Source organism: Hemicordylus capensis, chromosome 5 (genome assembly GCF_027244095.1).
Source record: "Hemicordylus capensis ecotype Gifberg chromosome 5, rHemCap1.1.pri, whole genome shotgun sequence".
Taxonomy (NCBI): Eukaryota; Metazoa; Chordata; class Lepidosauria; order Squamata; family Cordylidae; genus Hemicordylus; species Hemicordylus capensis.
In genome coordinates, this window is record NC_069661.1 from 91,400,691 (window position 1) to 91,417,441 (window position 16,751).

Consider the following 16,751-nt stretch of genomic DNA (forward strand, 5'->3'; position numbering starts at 1 on the left):
CACGTCCAGAAAAAGTCCTGCAGCTGCCCATGAGTACTATTAACAGAGTGTTTTGCATTTCCTGCCACCCCCGCCAGTTCAGCATGTGAGAAATAATACTTGCCTAGCGCACCCTCTTAGTTAGGCATTATCTTTCGCTATGGAAGGAGAGTCACTTTCTCTTGGGACAAAATGACCATATGACCCTCTTGGCCAGATTCTTTTGAAGTCCTAAACAATAATGTTACAAAATTTAGGTATGGTGTGTGGCCTCTCACTATGATTCTGTCCAGAAGTTCTGGCCAGAGTTCTAGAAATTTGTCAAAGCCTGATGTCTCTTAATAGTTGGTTTGTGTGTTGGGTTTTTTTGTTTGTTTTTAATGGGAGATATCAAAAAACCTTTCTGGCACTGTGAAGGGAGTTGTAACAGTTGATTAAGTTGACACATAGTCACCTCCGCTGATGAGATGGGCTAATGAGTAAGAAGAGCAAAGGCTTATGTCAGACAGGGACTGAATGACGTGGCGAGATTGAAAGCTGATATAAGGCCCATTTAGGTTCAGGGGTGTGTCTTGGGGGATCTGATTTAATCTGTTGCTGACTTACAGGAGTGTACATATTACTTGCTTCCACCTGATCCTCAACATGTATATTTGTAAGTAAACCAAAGATACGATCAGCCTCCAGTGATCTGTCATCCAAAGACTGGCATTACACTGGAACTTCTAATTTCTTGAAAGTGTGGTGTGCACATGATGATATATATTTACACATGGCTTAACTCTTTGAGGATTTCCATGTGAGAGGGAAATATTTTCACTAGCATTATTTAGCTGCTGCTGTTTCCACTAAGATGAGTCTAGTAGGAAAGCTGAGTAAGTTCAAAGAAAAGGCAAAGTTTGTTCACTATTGATTCAGCACAATCAACATCATAGTCTGGGCGGTTTTTACTTCTGAATCATTAAGGGACTGTCCTCCTTCCCATTTACCCAGCTTGTTTGCATCCCCTGCCATGACCTCTTCTATTTAAAAGGAACAGTCGTCCTGGTCCAATTTTGAATGGATTTCAAAATGTTAGATGAATTAAAGAGGGCTTTTATGAAACAGCTGAAAACTAATCTGTGGTGTGTGTGTTTCCCTTCCAATAGGGCCTAGAGCCTTCTGAAAGGTCTGAGCCTATTTAAAGGCCTATTTTGTTCTGGCACCTTTGCTGGAAACTGATATGGGTTTGGGAAACGAGCCTGCAATTCCCCCTAAAATTGGACAACCAGACCCTGCCCCCAGAGCTGACAACTTTTAGCATGAGAAACTGAGTTAAATGGCACTTTCAAGGTAGAAGAGGCAGCCATGAACACTTGCAGTTCTGTTTAGTTCAGGGCTCACTGATGAAATCTGAACAAGCGTGCGTCCCTTTTTAACAGCAGTGAAGGTGAAGGAATGAGTCAAGAGCTTACTTTGCAGCATGCAGCCTTCATGGCTCTGCTCTCTGTTTTTAGTACCAGTGACCTATGGGTGCTGAATGAGTGTCCTCCCCTCCCTTGCCTTTGTCCAATGTTCCCAAACATCCCATCCCATGGAATATTAAAGAACAGCTAGTTAGACGTTGAGAGGAAGAAGAACAGAACTAATGCTAAGAGTGTGCAGCCTCCATTGCTTGACTCTGAGCTAAATCCTGAGCCACAATATCATGGCTGTAGAAACTGAATACAGTTTCTAATGCTGAAGAGCTGCTGCAAATGAGATGCATATTTTGTCTGTGCTAAATGCTGTGGGAGATGTGCATTATTCTGTTGAGGCAATGTGCCACAGCTGCATTAAAGGTAGTTCAAAAAGCATTGGCTCACTCCAGGTAAACAGGCCAAATTGCAGTTTCATTCAAGGTTATTTCATAATATATATCCATGCTTGTATTATGTGTGGTGACGACTAACAGCAAATGCTATAAAGCTTGTTGGATTTTGGTTGTGGTTCATCACTTTTAAAGCAAACTGAGAGGAATTAAAACATGTCAGCTGCTTTTTATAATACCAGAAATATCCTCCCTCCCCACCAACTCAAAAAGAAGTCCAAACTAGATGTGATACACAGCTGAGTATATCTTTATGTCCACTTTTTTTCATATTGAAAGAGCTATACTGGCTGCCGATACGTTTCTGGGCAAGATACAGATTGATTGATTTAAGTGCCGTCAAGTTGGTGTCAACTCTTAGTGACCACATAGATATATTCTCTCCAGGATGATCTGTATTCAACTTGGCCTTTAAGGTCTCTCAGTGAGGCATTCATTGCTGTGGTAATTGAGTCCATCCACCTTACTGCTGGTCGACCACTTCTTCTCTTTTCTTCAGCTTTCCCTAGCATTATAGACTTCTCAAGGGAGCTGGGTCTTCGCACAATGTTTCCAAAGTATGAAAGTTTGAGCCTGGTCATTTGTGCTTTGAGTGAAAATTCTGGATTGATTTGTTCTGTGATCCATTTGTTTGTTTTCCTGGCTGTCCATGGTTTCCTCAAAAGTCTTCTCCAGCACCAAAGTTCAAAAGCGTCAATGCTTTTTCTATCTTGCTTCTTCAAAGTCCAGCTTTTGCATCCTTAGTTTCACGGGCAAAACCATGGTCCAAATGATTCTAATCTCTGTAGGTATAGACATGTCACGGCATCTGAATATCCTTCCCAAGGCCTTAATTGCACCATTTCAATAGAAATCGAAATAATAATAATAACCCTACCAAGTGCTAGTCTGTGGCATATTTCTTGACTGTTGGATCCTTTACTGTTGATAGTCGATCCTAAAAGGAAGAAGTTATCTACCACTTCAGTGTCTTAAATATAAATTCTGAGGCTGGTTGCTGTACCCATTATCATTAATTTAGTCTTCTTTACATTTAATTGTAGTCCCATTTTTTCACTGTGCTCCTCGACTTTCATTACTAGAGTTTTCAGATCATTTGCATTCTCAGCTATCAGAGTGGTGTCATCAGCGTAGTGCAGGTTATTGATGTTTCTTCCTCTAGCTTTAAAACCCCACTCATCTTCTCCCAATCCAGCTTCTCTCAGTATATGTTCAGCATATAAATTGAATAAAGAAGGAGAAAGTATACAGCCTTATCTTACTCGTTTGCCAATCTGGAACCAGTCTGTTTCACCATGTTCTTTCTAGACTGTGGCTTCCTGTCCTGTGTATAGGTTTCTCATGAGAAAAATGAGATGTTTTGGGATGCCCATTTTCCTAAGGATATTCCACAACTTGACATGGTTGACACAATTGAAGGCTTTTCTGTATTCAATAAAGCACATATTGACTTCTTTCTAGTATTCTTTGGCTTTCTCAATTATCCAGTGTGCATTAGCAATGATGTCTCTTGTTAGCCTTTTCTGAAACCAGCTTGAACATCCGGCATCTCCCTTTCCATGTAGGGCTCTAATTTGTATTACAGGATGATCCTGAGGATTATTTTGCTAGCATGTGAAATTAAAGCTATTGTGCAAATGGTTTGCGCAATCTGTTAAGTCTCCTATCTTTGGTATGAGTATGTATTATTATTATTTCTTGTTTACACAGTCAGACAGGTGTTATTGACTGGTTTGTTTTATCCAGACGTCGAGTCCTTCCCAAGGACCTGGGATGGCTGAATTTTATTGTCAATGTTGTTGCTGTTGTTATAGATATCGTCGCAGAATATAGGCTGTTCCCAGTAAAGCTGCTTTTTGTAATTGGCTGATGGTGATTTCTGTGGCCCCTATGGTGTCGAGGTGCTCTTCAAGGTCTGTTGTTGTTGTTGTTTTGTTTTTACATTTATATCCTGCTCTTTCTCCAAGGAGCCCAGAGCAGTGTACTACATACTTGAGTTTCTCTTTCACAACAACCCTGTGAAGTAGGTTAGGAGAGAAGTGACTGGCCCAGAGTCACCCAGCTAGTTTAATGGCTGAATGGGGATTTGAACTCGGGTCTCCCCGGTCCAGCACTCTAACCACTACACCACACTGACTGACCACCTCCAATCTGTTGGCCACTGTGGTGTACTCCAAATTTGCTGGCTTAGTTTGGTTAGAGCCTTGACTGATTTTTCTTCTGTTGCCTGCCATATTTCTGTAGCTATTCCATCAATTCCTGTAGCCTTCTGACTTGGTAATGACAGGAGTGCAGATCTAACTTCATCTTCCCGTACTAGAGGTTCTTGCAAATAGGAAATATCTTCTAGAGTATCTTGGATGTTGACATCCCTGCTGTACAGATTTTCAGTATACTCCTTCCATCTCTGATCTTCTCTGAATCAGTTACTGTCTGTTCTTTGGCATCCTTTGACATACCAATTCGAGGTTGGAACCTGAGTTCAGAGATATTTTGAAAAACATGCCTTGTTTTTCCGTGTCTATTTCCATCCTCAAGGTCTTTACAGATGTTGTTGTAGTATTGCTCCTTATCTCTTCTAACAGCTTTCTGAAATTCCCTATTAAGTTCCTTCCTGAGGTCTTTATCTTTCTTGAATTTGGCTTCCCTCTCCTCTTCTGGGCAATTTCCACTGTCTGTTCTGACATCCATTTTGCTTTCTTCTGTTTCTTGGTCTTTGGCAGTCTCTTTTCACATTCATCCTTAACTTCTTTGATTTCATTCCACAGTTTCTCTGGTTTCCTATCAATGAGGTTCAGAACTTCAAAGCGGTTCCTGATAGTCTCCTTGAAAATGGTGGGTAAATTGTCAAGATCATATTGTGGAAGCTGGATAGCTTTGTTTTTTCCGCTTTAGCTTGACTTGGAACTTGCACATGAGTAGTTCATGATCTGTTCCACAATTGGCCCCCGGCCACATCTTTGCTGTTATAACTGAGCTCTTCCACCTCCTTGCATTAATAATGTAATCAGTTTGATTTCTGTGTACTCCATCTGGTGATGTCCATGTGTATAGGCACCAGTTTGGTTGTTTGAAGGTACAAGATAAAAGGGCAAGATACAAGGTGCTAGTTATAACTTATAAAGCCCTAAACGGCTTGGGCCCTGGGTATTTAAGAAAACGTCTTCTTCATCATGAACCCCACCGTCCATTGAGATCATTGAGAGGTCCACCTTCAGTTGCCACCAGCTGGTCTGGTGGCTATTCTGGGACGGGGCTTCTCAACTGCTGCCCTGAAGCTTTGGAATGTGCTCCCTGCTGAAAAAAGTGCCTCCCCATCTCTGACAACTTTTAAAAAGTTTTTAAAGACACCTCTGTCCATGCAGGCTTTTAATTAAATACTGTTTTAATAGTTTTAACATCGTTTTAAAGTTTTAAATTGTGGTAATGTGTTAACTTTTTGTGTGTGTGTGTGTGTGTGTGTGTGTGTGTGTGTGTGTGTATATATATATATATATATATATATATATATATATATATATTTGTAAACCGCCCAGTGACATAAACTTGGGCCATATAAACAATGTTTATTAAAGCAAATGCAACTTGGGGAGGGCGAGTGTTTCAGTGGAGGAACAGTGTGTTCCTCTGTGGGGATGTTGCTTAATTTTCTTCTCTGGCCAATGTTCTGCTAAAAGTGTTTGCTTCTAGCTGCTTTTTACCTATGAGGGAAGAGAGATGGGTATCGTGCATAGAAAAACCAGCTGGAAGCAGGAGTGTATCTAGGGTGGGGCAGACAGGGCATGTGCCCCGGGCGCCACTTGAAGGGGGGTGCCATTTCTTAAAATTAAATCTTTTTTTAAAATGCTGCCAAAAACAAAATGGCCACCGTGCATGCTCAAATGGCCTCTGTAAGGCCCTAGGCCATACCAGGCACATGCTCAAATGATCCCTGTGAGGCCCTAGAGGTCAGCAGGGGGGAGGGGACATGCTCAAACGGTCCCTGTGAGGCCCTAGAGGCCAGCCCGGGGGAGGGGAAACCTTTGCAGACCCCCCACACGGCCTTTAGAAAGCCCCCGAAGGGGCTACAGGTAATTCTTTAAAAAAAAATAAAATATAAGTCACTGTACACACATTCAGATATGTGACTTGTATGTGACCTTCAGAGTTGTATTTTTCAGTTGCTATTATGGTAAAGTTATCTGAAAGATGGGTGTCAGATGTTTGGACAGGGGGTGCAACTTCAATGCTTGCCCTAGGCGCTATTCTCCCTAGATATGCCTCTGGCTGGGAGGCATTGGGGGAAAGGTTAAATAACAATTTCCAGCAGTTCCTCTGCTCAAATCTGGAACCTCCAAGTCTGCATTTGGGGGTGGTTGTTAAAGTTGCAAATGATTGTGCCTCAGTTGGTGTTGGTCTCATTCACCTGTATCTCTAATATCTCCAGATACTTTTCTTAAGTGACTCTGGCTTAGAGAACAATTTAGAAATCTCCAAGTCCTCATTGGAACAGATCCTAGGATGTAATGGTATAAGCCCCTCGCCCCAGCTCATAAATATCTCATTTCTGATTAATGTACAAAAGACAGCTTGTTTGTGGGAGAAAGCTTAATGTGCTTGGGTTCTCATTCTTTTAAAGTTGAAAGGTAACCAATAAGAGCAACAAAACAAGTCTGTAACATAGTACCCATGTTTATAATTTTGCAATGAATTCAGGACTGTAGAAATTAGAATTAGATAGCTGTGTATCTAGCAGAATGCCAAAAAAACACAACACATTTTTAAAATGTGACACACTTATTTTAACCCATGGTTCTCTTAATGGAAGAGTAGCACAGAAATTTTTGGATTATTCATTTATTTTCAGTTCTTTTTCTGCCTAAAGACAAGTATTTTATTTCTAGCAGCAGAAAAGTTCTTCTTAAAAATAAATGAAGAAAAAGTAAAGAGAAACTTAAATTGATTTCCACTGTGATTGTACTGTGGTCTGAACCTGTACTCAACAGTCTCTCTTCCTAAAGATTTCTAATTGATTTATATTTACTGCTATAATGGACCTGAGCATTTGTGGCTTCCCAAGCAAGACATTTTTTCTAGCAACTACTGTATAAGAAGAAAAACAGACTGAACTTCAAGGTTCTAGTTTATGAACATGGTGAATTAGAAGCAACTTTGTATAAAAAGGAACAAGACTTTTCAACCATCTTACACATTTTCATTGTAATCAATTTTAGTTGGCTTAAAGTAGATAGTTTAAAATAGAATGAAAGTAAGAAAATGTTGTCCATGGCAACATAAGGTCAAATCCCTTTGGTCCCTGTTCTAAGTATCAAATGGTTGGCAGCATTTAATTGGTTCAGAAGCCAAGTAGGTTAATCAATCTTGCCCTCTTTCTTGATGGCTGATATTAAGATATCTTTGTCCTTCTTGTGAAAACAGACCTAAGGTTTATGGGAAGCTACCAAAGTAAAATTATTTTAGTAATAAAAGTATTGAAGCCTAGAGTTTCATCTGGGCAATTTAGCTTTTGCTGCCTGCTGGCTTTAGTGAAAAGAAAGGACTACAGATAAATTATTTTTTGTTTGCAAAACAAAAATACCCCTAAGATTCACAGGCGGCACATTAATGGACATGAGGTTGAGCAAGTTAAATGTTTCAAGTATATAGGTGTTGTGTTACTAGCCTCTGGTAATAGAAGGGCACAAAAGGAATAAGTGATACAAACTGCACAAAGGATCATTGCTGCTATTTTGAATTTTTCTCCACTCCAATGGAGGATATTTTATTCCAGCAGGAGTAAAGCTCTGAGTATAAGATAGTATCCCCAATTCCTTATGGTTTTCAGCTTGGGGCTTATGTTAACAGAGCCCACCTGGAAGCTGTACAAACTAAATCTTTGAAGGTGGTTTTCCAGATGGTGAGATATGTCCCAAAGGTTACCTTTCATTTGGAGGCAGGTGTGTGTAGAAATCGAAACCAGAATGTGGATTATCATTGTTAACTACTGCTCAAATGTTTTAAAAAATTGTTTTGGGAATAGCCTCTTTTAACATCGATGAATTTAGTACTTCCTGGAAACAAGGGCTATACAAGAAACTAATATTTAGAGGGACTGAACTACCTTGATTGATGGTGGCTATGAACAAACAGTGGTAACTCAGACAGCGACTGACGTCGATCGCTGGAATGTTTTGGAATGTTTTGGCTGTGGTCTCCCAACGTTTTAAAACTTAGAGGCAGAGTCAAAGTGTAAAGACAGCAGATTCTTTTCTTTCAGTTCCAGAGCATAGAAGAGTTTTCTTGACAGCGAGATTTGACATCTTACCTTGAGCAGTTTTGGAAGGCAGGTTCAGTAAAATCGCTTATTGTGACTTTGCAGTGTCCTTGCTATTGAACCTATTGTACATGTATTATTATTATTGCTGCTGCTGCCTATTTTACTGTGATTTGGAGTGGGGGGATGTTATATCATTTTCTGGGGCACTAAGATGAATTCTGTATGTTTTGGTGATTGACTGACCGATTTACAGGAGTCACCCACAATGCTGCTAGGTTTTGTGTTGCTGCTTATAGATTATGATAGTGAATAGTAATGGATGCTCTCAGTCAATAATGATGGTATGCAGGTGATAAATGTAGTTTTTAGAAATATTATTTTATGATATTTTTAGTGTTTAAAGTTGGTGTTCATTTGATCATAGACTGAAATAAAGGAATTGAATTGAAGCTTTTGCTGCCTGTAATTCTATGTTAGGGTTAAAAATATTTTAAATGGAAAGACACAAGGTGCATTAAGACTGCTCAAGCAACGAGACCTTCCTCTGTCTGATGCATGGGCTGCTTGAAAATAAGGAAGTTGTCATCCTGTAAATTGTCAGTATAGGTGTTTAATAGCCAGAGTATCAGTCATGTTTGAAATAAATCTACATGTGAAGTTGGTTATGCACCCAATCCTTCAGTTGGATTTCCCCTTTATCAGGTCATTGACTTGTAAAGCTTTTGGAAGTCTGATTATTAAGAATTGAAGATTTCCCACCATCTTAGGTACATGATGCTTTTCAGATTTTAGGCTAATAGTTTTACTTTGCTTTTTATAGACTCTTTCCCTAAAGATTTTTAAAACCACTCTTCCTAATCACTTGATACGAAATTCCAAGAAAACATTCATGCCTACTGAGAGGAGTTGTGTAGATCTCCTCCTACTTCTCTGTGCCATGGGATTATGTCCAGATTAAGTTCATTACACTTTATTTGCACCCCTTTCCTCCTCCTCGCTTGCCTTGCTCAAATATCTGACTTCAGGCATAGCACACTAGACACCTATATTAGAAGGAGCTGGCATATACAGTGCCTCCAACAAATAAACTGTGGTGCAACCATCACCATGGGAAACTAGGGTGCTATCAGTCTTCGTCTACCATCTTGTAGCATGGTCTTAATGGGAGGTGATTAGTTATTGTGCCCCCTCATTAATGTATGAGTTGGACCTTTATTTAAAATGTTTTGCCTTGTAAATGTTGTTCTGAGACAGGCCTTTATCACAGAAATGTTGTCTGGAGTTTACAGGCTACTCACCTGAACCTTAAAACATTGGATATTTGGATATGGAGAAGGAGTTGATGCTATATCATTTTCCAACATTAAAAAAAAGTGATTTACAATTCCTATATGTCATACCTAGTGACAAGAACAGCCTTCTAGATCAGGACCAGGTCCTATCTAGTCCACCATCCTTTTTCCCACAGTGACCCACCAGATGCCTCTGGGAAACGCACAAGCAGAAGATGAAGGCATGCCCTCTTTCTTTCTGTTGTTGCTCCCCATATAATATTTGATACTGTTCCATTTTATGTTCACTTTTCAACTTTAAGAAGCGGAACAAACAGTCTGTGTTTTTCTTAATAGTATGAAGTCACAAGATCTATATTACAAATATAAAGCTTCTACAAGTGTTGATCTTGAGTAGTGGTGTGCACAGAACCACGGAGGCGCGGTCCGGCACTGGTGGGGGTCTAACTTTAAGGGCGGGGGGTAGTACTTACCCCTCCCGCTGCAGTTAAAAGTTTTGGGGGCGGCAGTGTTCCTCCCTGCCACCCCTGCCCCCATCGTTGCCTGGAAGTAGAGTAAAGTACCAGCACGCATGTGCCCATCGTGGCGCGCACGCGCCCGTTGCTACCATGCGCCGCACACGTCACGCACACGCTGCGTGTGACGTGTGCGGTGCACACACGGCAGCGACGGGTGCATGTGTGCTGGTACTTTACTTCCAGGCAACGACGGGGGCAGGGGTGACAGGGAGGAACACTGCTGCCCCCAAAACTTTTAACTGCAGCGGGAGGGGTAAGTACTACCCCCCGCCCTTAAAGCTAGAACCCCCCCCCCCCAGTGCCGGATCGCCGGACTGGCCATGTTACGAGCCGGTTCGTGGCCTCCGGACCAGTTCGTGCACACCACTAATCTTGAGACCTACGTGCATAATGGTATGAATGCTTTGTTCAGGACAGCAAAGGCACTTTAGGGACCTGTTCTCCTGATGAGCCATTCAGACAGCTGAATTTATAATCCACAAATGTGCTGGTTTTCTTGGGGAAAGTCAGTTTGGGTTGTGTGGAAACCACAATGAAACAGTGGACTCTGGACCCTTACGTTCTCTGAACTGTTTTCAAGTCAAATAGGTAGCAAATAACTGCAAGTGATCACTAATGCTGAAAAAGCCAGCCAGATTGCAGTGCTATCCAATAGTGCCACCAAGTGTTGAGAAGACTAGTGGCATTGTGCCTTTGCCTAATAGTTTAGCATTTCAAGTAATAAACTCACTCCTAGAATGAGCTTTTTACTGGTCAACTCATTATTTTTAGAGTTGCTGTATTTGGGTAGTTTTGAGTTATCAAATGTCATAATGTCTACTGTTGTGTTGTGGGCTGGTCAGAGGACATCTCATTACCCACTGAATTCCTGAAATACACTTTCAGTTTCTGCAAAGCTTCTGTATCAACACATCCTGCTCCTTGGAATAGGAATCAGTTTACAGAAATCAACATGTGTTTAAAAATCTCTAATCTAACATCTGGTTTTTAAGACTTTTCTGCAAAAACCATCAGTAATTAGCAGTATGTTAATACGCTTTTAAAAAGAGTCCGAGACTGTAGGATTGGACCGAGAAGGCCTCCATGGAAATCCCTACTGAGCCATGAAAGTCGCTGTCTCCTAGCAAACCTCTTACTGTGGCTGTGAGAATAACACCTGAGAACACTCACATATGTTGCTCTGTAAAGAGAATGGAGTACAATGTGATAAATAATACTAAATGTATTAAATACCATGATCGCAGAGCACCTTATTAACACAAACTGCTTTTTAGAAGCTCACCTGTTAGTTGTGTACACCAATGAGACATGCAAGCTTGTCACGGGTATTAACTAATAGGGCAAATAAAGTAAGACATATTATATTTCTTTTGCTGTTTGGAGATGATACCTTTTATGTAACTAGCAGCATTGACATTGATTCATTCCTCTTTATACTGGCAGGAGCAGAAATCCTTTCTCCTAAAGCGAGGCTTGCTTCTGTGAAAGCCTCGCCAGGATCTTGGACCAGTTCTGGAAAATCGATTCCCAAATCAACGTTGCCCATCAAAGGACCAGAATTTTGGAGAACCCCTAGCATCTCTTCAGTCAGCAGCACTCAGAGCGACCAAAGTACTTGCAGCGATAACTGTAAGGCATTCTTAGGAACACTACTCCCCATTTCCCCCCTCACTAGTGGTTAATTGGCCAGAATAAAAACCCAGTCCCAAAACATGTTGTGTTTGATTCTGTTGGACTAATTATTTTGTGGATGCTCTTCTAGTTAAGTGGAAAATAGTAATGGGCAAGTGAAGAATTTTTTAATGCTGCTATCTTATATATTTCTACTTTAACCATCTGGATAGGTGACACTAGCAATGCAACAAAACAAAAAAATTAAGAATTTGTATGAGGCTCTCTTTCACTGTGCTATGGAGCCATGCTGTACAAATTGTGTATTTCTGATTTATTTCTTACTCAGGTATTTTCATTATTTGGTTGGACTTTGAAGTTAATTTCTCCTTAAAGATTAGGCAAGCATACCATTTAAGCACAACAGGATTTAATATTAAGTAAGACTCTGATAAAGCTGATTCAGATTTTTTGTTATGGCCTTGACCTGCATAGAATAAAGGAAATGTAGGCATTTTTAGGGGAGGAATGGCACCACACAGGAAAGCAGTGCAAATCTGCTATATGGGGAGGAGGCATATTATGCTAAAACCTTGTTGAGCTAAAGAGACTAAGGAGACTACAGCTTTCTGTAAGGTTTAGTGTCTTTCCTGTGTGTTTCCCCCGCCCCCTGCTTCTGTTTAAGAGTCTCCCTTATGTGCATGGGTGGGGGGGGAAGCATTGATATTTAAATTTTGTAGCATGCATCTCTCCTACAGACAGATTGGCTCTGCACTGACAGCCATGTTGGGGTTGTGTTTTTTTTTTAACTGTTCGGTTTACTACAGTGCCTGGATCACCTAAGGAGGTTGTAAATGCTGTGTTCGGTTTTTTTATACTTGCTCTTAACAAAGGAAAGGTCTTTGCTTCATAACAAAGAAATGTGGTGGTCTCCTTTTCAGATTAAGCATCCAATTGACGACCCTTTCTTAGCCTGATTTGCTAGTTGGCTTAATCTGTTTTGTCTCCTGCCTTGAAGCTTACAATTTTTTCCACTCTAATTCACTAAGAGCAAGCGTGGGGAATATGAGAGGGTGAACATGGCTGCAGTCTTTCGGGCTTTGAGCTTGCTTTGATCATTTTTAAATGACTATACCAGGAGGACTTCGCAGTTGCACAGAAACTGACTTTTCTCCTCACATTTTTACCAATTCTACTCTAACGCCACCGGCAGATTCAGGAAGCCACTACGATATTACCTTATTGACCTTGCTGGTAGTGGGATCTTACAGCTTTTGTATAATTCCTTTGTTAGCCACATTTACTGGGAGAAGAAGTAGGTGATAATCCTTTCTTTATCCAAAGGGGCAGCATGTATTGGGTTTCTTATTCAATAAAGTGAATGTCAAATGGAATGCTTTTAATTCTGAATTGGTTTTTATAGTGTGTTTTGGGGGAGAAGAGGGAATTTATTCAGTTTCTGTTAAACTAATGTAAAGCTGAATTGTCTTAAGAACCATAATTAAATCTGGGGAATAGAATGACAGAATGCGTTTCAAAGATCAGAATTCTAATATCTTTTGGACCGGATTTTTAGCAGTACATCCTTAATATTTGTAGTCTTCACATCTCAGTTGTGTGTGGCTTTGCTCAGTACATGTTGGCAGCAAACAAATTAATAACCCTTGGCAGACTTCTAAAATTCTCCATCTGTCAAATTGCTGGGGCATTCTAAGGTAAAATGCTTTTTGACTAAGGTTGGTCTGATTAAAGGCTTAGTTTATATCTGTAGATAGCTTTGTAAGGACTTGTTTCCTTGAAATAAACAAAGGTGAACTAGCTATTTCATTGCTCTGTGTGCTCAGTCCTTTGTGCAAGTAAGTCCCTTCGAAATTTTGCAGGTCCTGCAATGTTTGCATGTGTTTGAGGTTTTTGGATTAGAACATCACTTTCCCTTAAAACTAGGGGAAATCTCTCCGCTCTTGCGGAAATATCACAACAGAGCATAAGTCAGATGTTCACATGGTTATGGCATTTAATTGGAATTGTTTTCATACTACATTCAGGTGTTCTTTTTTGAAAAGGAAAGTATTTGTACAGGAGCATGCTGGGGTAGGGGGATGAGTAAGGAAGAAATAACACCTACCTTGAGCCTGTGAAGGTAGAATGTTAACTATCAGCAAACTTATGCTTGTGTAGGAATTACTGGATACCCAAGAAATGCTATAGTGTAAATCTTAACAAACATTAAAATTGTATTTGAATTGGTAAATGAAGGCATGTTGACTTCTTCACAGTATGTTAGTAATTGTGGAGGATATTTTCGAGTTCTTCTAAACCTAGCATGGCCTAAGTTTCTCCCAAACTAATCAACAGGTTTAGCATTTTAACCTTGTCAGTCGTTGAAATACAGAAAATGTCTTATTTCCCAGCAAAGGAAATAATGTGTTAGAAAGATTTGCCCTTCATGTTGTATGTTGTTGGGACTGCTAGGCCATCTTCTGTGTTTAGATCAGACTCTTTAACTAGTTAACAACACGGGAGAAGATTAATGTTTGATAATTTTCTTTCCATATTATCTAGCCACCAGGAAGATATAGAAAGGGACATACTCCAGGTAAAGAACCAGGCCACACCAGCTGCAACTTAAATGCAAGCAGCTTGTATAGAATTCATTGCCTGGTATCTAGCTTAACATAGGCCAAAGCATTCACGTAATGGAGAATATTTCTGCATGGTTGATGGTACACTGCATGCACAGACAGAAATGGAATGAAAAATTAAAACTCTTCATTAATTTGTGTGGACACTATCTCTGAATTATATTACTGTAACAAGAACTTTTGTAAAGAACATAGCTTTATAGTGCTGTAACCAAACTAGGTCAGTAGACCACTCTTTCATTTTGATAGGTTCTCTCATAGATGCATTGACTCACAGACCTGACTGTTCAGATTTGGGTTGCTAGTAAGCACTGATGTGTTTAAAATAGGGGTGTGTGTGCTTTTTAAAAAGAAATATCACTAATGGAAATTCTGAGGATTTGGAAGTTGGAGTAATAGTAGGAAAGTAACTGAAAGATTGCTGTCTTGACCTAGCAATTGTGCTACTTGCTGTGATGTGTTGGTAAAATGTAGTCCTCCAAATCTGTTCCTGGCAAATATCCATGTAATATAGGCTGAAACAGCTGTGCAAGACCACACTCCTAAAAATGTGCAGTTCCAGTCATCTTGTGCTTAAAACACAATCTTGAAAAAGAAACCAAGTGGCATACAGGTGACCCTCGTTATTCACGGAGGTTTTATTCTCGCCTATAGGTGCACATACAGAATCTGTAAGTAATGAAACAAGTCAATGGGAATTGGGGGGGGGGGGGTTAGGTTCCTAACAAAAAAGGGCCGAAAAAGCAAGAGGCGGGGGAGAAATAAGAAAAGAATAGTACCTTATTCTCCAGCAGTGACCCACCAAACCACAAAAACAGTCGAATGTTCACCTTAAAACAATTTTTTAAAAAAAGAGTCACAATATGGCTCGTAGCTGGAAATGGTATCAAAGTAATTCCTTGGCCATTTCCAGCCACTCAAAACCGTGGCTAGGCAAATTTTGCCTATTTCTCTACCCACGGATAATGAAACCAGGTCTCCTAAGACCCAGTTGCAGATATATAAAATCACGTTAAGAGTCCACGGATAACAAGGGCCACCTGTACTTGATAAATGATGGGAATCCTTCATAAACAGTTCGGCAACTTGTACAACACCAAAAGCCACATTGGAAAGACAGACTAATCTTTTTCTCATCTATGTGGCTCTTAGTATTATAGAAGTTGCCAAATGGTTTCTGAGGGATTTCCATACTTTAATATGGAAAATGATTTAAATATTTGGGGTGCTTCCTACATTATAAAAGAGATAGGCCCCATGCTGGACAGCCATATTGTTTTCTATAACCTTTGAACAGTATCTTGTGTGAAAATGTGAAGTAAACATAGTCTGGGGTCTCACTTGTCTCATTTTGTGCTGCTGTGGATATTACACATGTGAATGACCTTCAAACATTATAGAAAAGATAGGACCACCCAGCTGTAGAGGAACAGGGACTAGTTTTTCTTAACATATGGAGCCGCTCTTAGTTTCATAATTGTTGCATACTTGCTCTGAGCTTAGTAGAAGCCAAGCTGTAGCAGAAACCAATGCTGCTTTTATCATACCACGTCTTTTATCAGGACCTGAAATTACTGGCAAGTAAATAATTTAAAAGGTTGATGTGTGAATTCTGAAAGTTTAAGAAGGTATGAAATTACTTCTTGCTTGCTTTGTTTGAAACACTCTTTTTTCATTATCAGACTCCACTATGTAACCATGAGGGCCAGAATCAGTTATTTAAAAGTCAGGTGTGACTTTTTCTTTTTAAGGACTTCTATGAGTGCCCCCCAGGATGACCAAAACTTCCCTTATGGACTTACAAATATATTGACGTATATCTTTGATGTAATTCCTGCCCTATCAAAATATTTAAAAGCAAACTACATGTCATTACATATAATACAGAATAGAAGTATTATGCTGGTGTATCGTAGAATCTGTCCTCTTAAGCTTTAAAAAAGTATACTGAAGTTTTCTTTTGCATAGATAATAACTTTGCTTCAAGCATGAGAGAGACTAAAGAGCCCCTGGTGGCGCAGTGGTAAAACTGCCGCCCTGTAACCAGAAGGTTACAAGTTCGATCCTGACCAGGGGCTCAAGGTTGACTCAGACTTCCATCCTTCCGAGGTCGGTAAAATGAGTACCCAGAATGTTGGGGGCAATATGCTAAATCATTGTAAACCGCTTAGAGAGCTCCGGCTATAAAGCGGTATATAAATGTAAGTGCTATTGCTATTGCTATATGGAGGGTCTCTTGCCTGCCAGTTTGGTTAGGTTCTTAATAAACAGAACAAAACTAATTTCCCCTCTCTTCTTGGAGTTGCTTTATGTGTGCTTCATTTTTATCAAGGTAAACGGCAATTATACTATAAAAGAACACAGAGCAATAATGCAGTGGGTGAATGGGTACATAGTTTTAAATAATTGCATATCTGCCCGCTTGTACAATACCACTGGCACTTTGTGTCATGTGCAGCAGGAGTAGCACCTGTTGATGGCCAATAAAGATGGAGTTGCGCATCATGTTGGCCACTGGATTTTACAAAAGCTAATACTCAGTTATAGGGGAATGGACTGTGGGAATACATGTTCCTTCTCTTCTCCTACACACATTCGTCCTGG

At 40.1% G+C, this 16,751-nt stretch overlaps 1 protein-coding gene across 6 annotated transcripts in view; it reads left to right on the forward strand.

The window, feature by feature from the left end:
* The window catches only part of MTUS1 (microtubule associated scaffold protein 1), a 148,303-nt gene that overhangs the window by 47,064 nt on the left and 84,488 nt on the right, over nucleotides 1-16,751 (forward strand). For 5 of the 6 annotated variants that reach the window (XM_053257715.1, XM_053257714.1, XM_053257712.1 and 2 more), the window contains exon 4: nucleotides 11,338-11,523. In XM_053257715.1, coding sequence (XP_053113690.1) covers nucleotides 11,338-11,523 — 186 coding nt within the window. Of the gene's footprint in view, nucleotides 1-11,337; nucleotides 11,524-12,212; nucleotides 12,821-16,751 lie in introns of those variants that run through there. The other variant, XM_053257717.1, reaches the window with a different exon arrangement.